Source organism: Penaeus monodon, chromosome 17, assembly GCF_015228065.2.
Source record: "Penaeus monodon isolate SGIC_2016 chromosome 17, NSTDA_Pmon_1, whole genome shotgun sequence".
NCBI classification, from domain to species: domain Eukaryota; kingdom Metazoa; phylum Arthropoda; class Malacostraca; order Decapoda; family Penaeidae; genus Penaeus; species Penaeus monodon.
In genome coordinates this window covers 24,017,043-24,019,136 of record NC_051402.1, presented here as the reverse complement: position 1 = coordinate 24,019,136, position 2,094 = coordinate 24,017,043, and the positions used below count along the sequence as shown (strand labels likewise).

The 2,094-nt window shown below is 34.3% G+C and overlaps 1 protein-coding gene across 1 annotated transcript in view; it reads left to right on the top strand.

The window, feature by feature from the left end:
- The window catches only part of LOC119583915 (histone H4-like), a 338-nt gene extending 200 nt beyond the window's left edge, over positions 1–138 (top strand). Inside the window, exon 1 of the mRNA XM_037932629.1 lies at positions 1–138. This exon is cut by the window's left edge and continues 200 nt beyond it. Within this exon, the coding sequence (XP_037788557.1) occupies positions 1–100 (100 nt within the window). The 3' untranslated portion in view covers positions 101–138.
- The last annotated feature ends 1,956 nt before the right edge of the window (positions 139–2,094 follow it).

The window sequence follows — 2,094 nt, the reverse complement described above, 5'->3', positions numbered from 1 at the left end:
CACCTACACCGAGCACGCCAAGAGGAAGACCGTCACCGCCATGGACGTCGTCTACGCCCACAAGCGCCAGGGACGCACCCTGTACGGTTTCGGAGGTTAAACGTTTTCACCGTCAACTATTACCACCAAAACAAACAACTCCCACCAAATCAAAAACTGTACTAGCCTCCGGGCTAGTACAGTGGTAACGTATCGGCCTCTCATCCGAGGGGTCGGCGGTTCGCGCCCCGCCCAGGCGCGAGAAGTTGCAACTGTCGCCTGGAGGTTACTGCTGTGGCTGTGGCTGGGCACCACGGCGGGTAAAGGACTCGGTTCAGCTGGATCAGCAGCAGGTAACACACGTGAGCAAAATCAAACAGACAGTATGTCACACCAAGAATATCCATTGTAACAAATGGAATCAAATCCAAACTACATTACAGTGTACTAAAGTTCTTTTGTCAGGCTTTCTGTTTCTATACTGTGTCATCTTACTAAGGGCACATGTGGTGCAGCTAATCTTCTCTTTACTCAAATTATGCATACCATCGATAGTTGCTGCTGTGTCCATTCTTAATGATGACTTTCCAAACTGATATGATCTCTTGCTTAAATCCTGGTATGTATAGTGCATTTTTTAACACAATACTTCTTGAGTTGCCGTCTCGATCTTGGATAAAGTCCTTGACATCACCAACTCCCTGTATAGTTCCTTGCTGTCTTTGGCCATCTGCCAGCTCTATGTAATGGTTTTGTGGATAAAAAAACTCTTGAAATCTCACAAATTTTGGTTCATCTCAATGTGTGAAGTGCAGCCACTGTCCATCATGAGTAAATTTTCATCTGCTTCTAAGCTTGATATATTCTGTTTCCCAATGTCACACAACTCTGAGGTCCCTTCAACAGGTCGTAACCTTGATGAGTGTTATATAGAGAGAGTATTCATAATTTTGGTTTTCGCTAGTGTCGATTGCAGAATTTACTGATTTATTCCTCTTTCTGGGGTTCTTTGTTCTACATTAACTAGAATTGTGTGCGCCGTGCAAATGTTCTTCCCACAAGTCATAATTATCAGCATTACCCTGAAATTGCATATATCTGGGCCCATAACCTGTTGATATGGCAGAAGAACTCATCTTCCCTGCGTGTAATAAGCAAGATTGACTGGTCAATGCATATATCACTCGTTGTGGGAATCAGTAAAATACGGAGTTGCTGCGCTTAACTCTATGTATTGAGGAGGATCCACGTGGCACTACAGAAGGTTGTTTACATTTCAGATATAAAAAACTTTGCCGTTAGATGGCGTACATAAACGAAAACATACTCTTACATGGGGAACTTAACAAAATAAGATTTCACCTTAGTTTAGGTAATATGATATATATCGTAGGCACATAAAATAAAAGTATCCTTCTACTAATAACAATCTTTGGTTATTCAAATAATAATAACTATTATTATTTAAATTATTGTTATTATTGTTATTATTATAATAATAACAATAATAATAATTACAATTATAGTGATGATAATAATAATAATAATAATATAAATAATAATAAAATAATATAAATGATAAGTACAATGATAATTAATATATTAGTTAATAATAATAACAACAACAACAACAACAACAACAACAACAACAACAACAACAACAACAACAACAACAACAACAACAACAACAACAACAACAATAATGATAATGATAATAACAATAGCTACTGCTATTAATAATAATAATGATAATGATAATAATAGTAATAATAATAATAATAATAATAATAATAATACCAATAATTATGATCATGATTATGATGCTAATGATAAAAAATAAGAATAAGAATAACAATGATAATAATAATATAATAATAACTAATAACAACAAGAACATCAATAATAATATTACCAATAATGATAAGTATAAGAATAATGAGTATACGACTAATAATGAGAACAGTAATAATAAGTATACTAATAATGATAATGATAATGATGTTAATAATAATAATAATAATAATAATAATAATGATGATGATGATGATGATGATGATGATGATGATGATGATGATGATGATGATGATGATGATGATGATGATGATGATGATTATG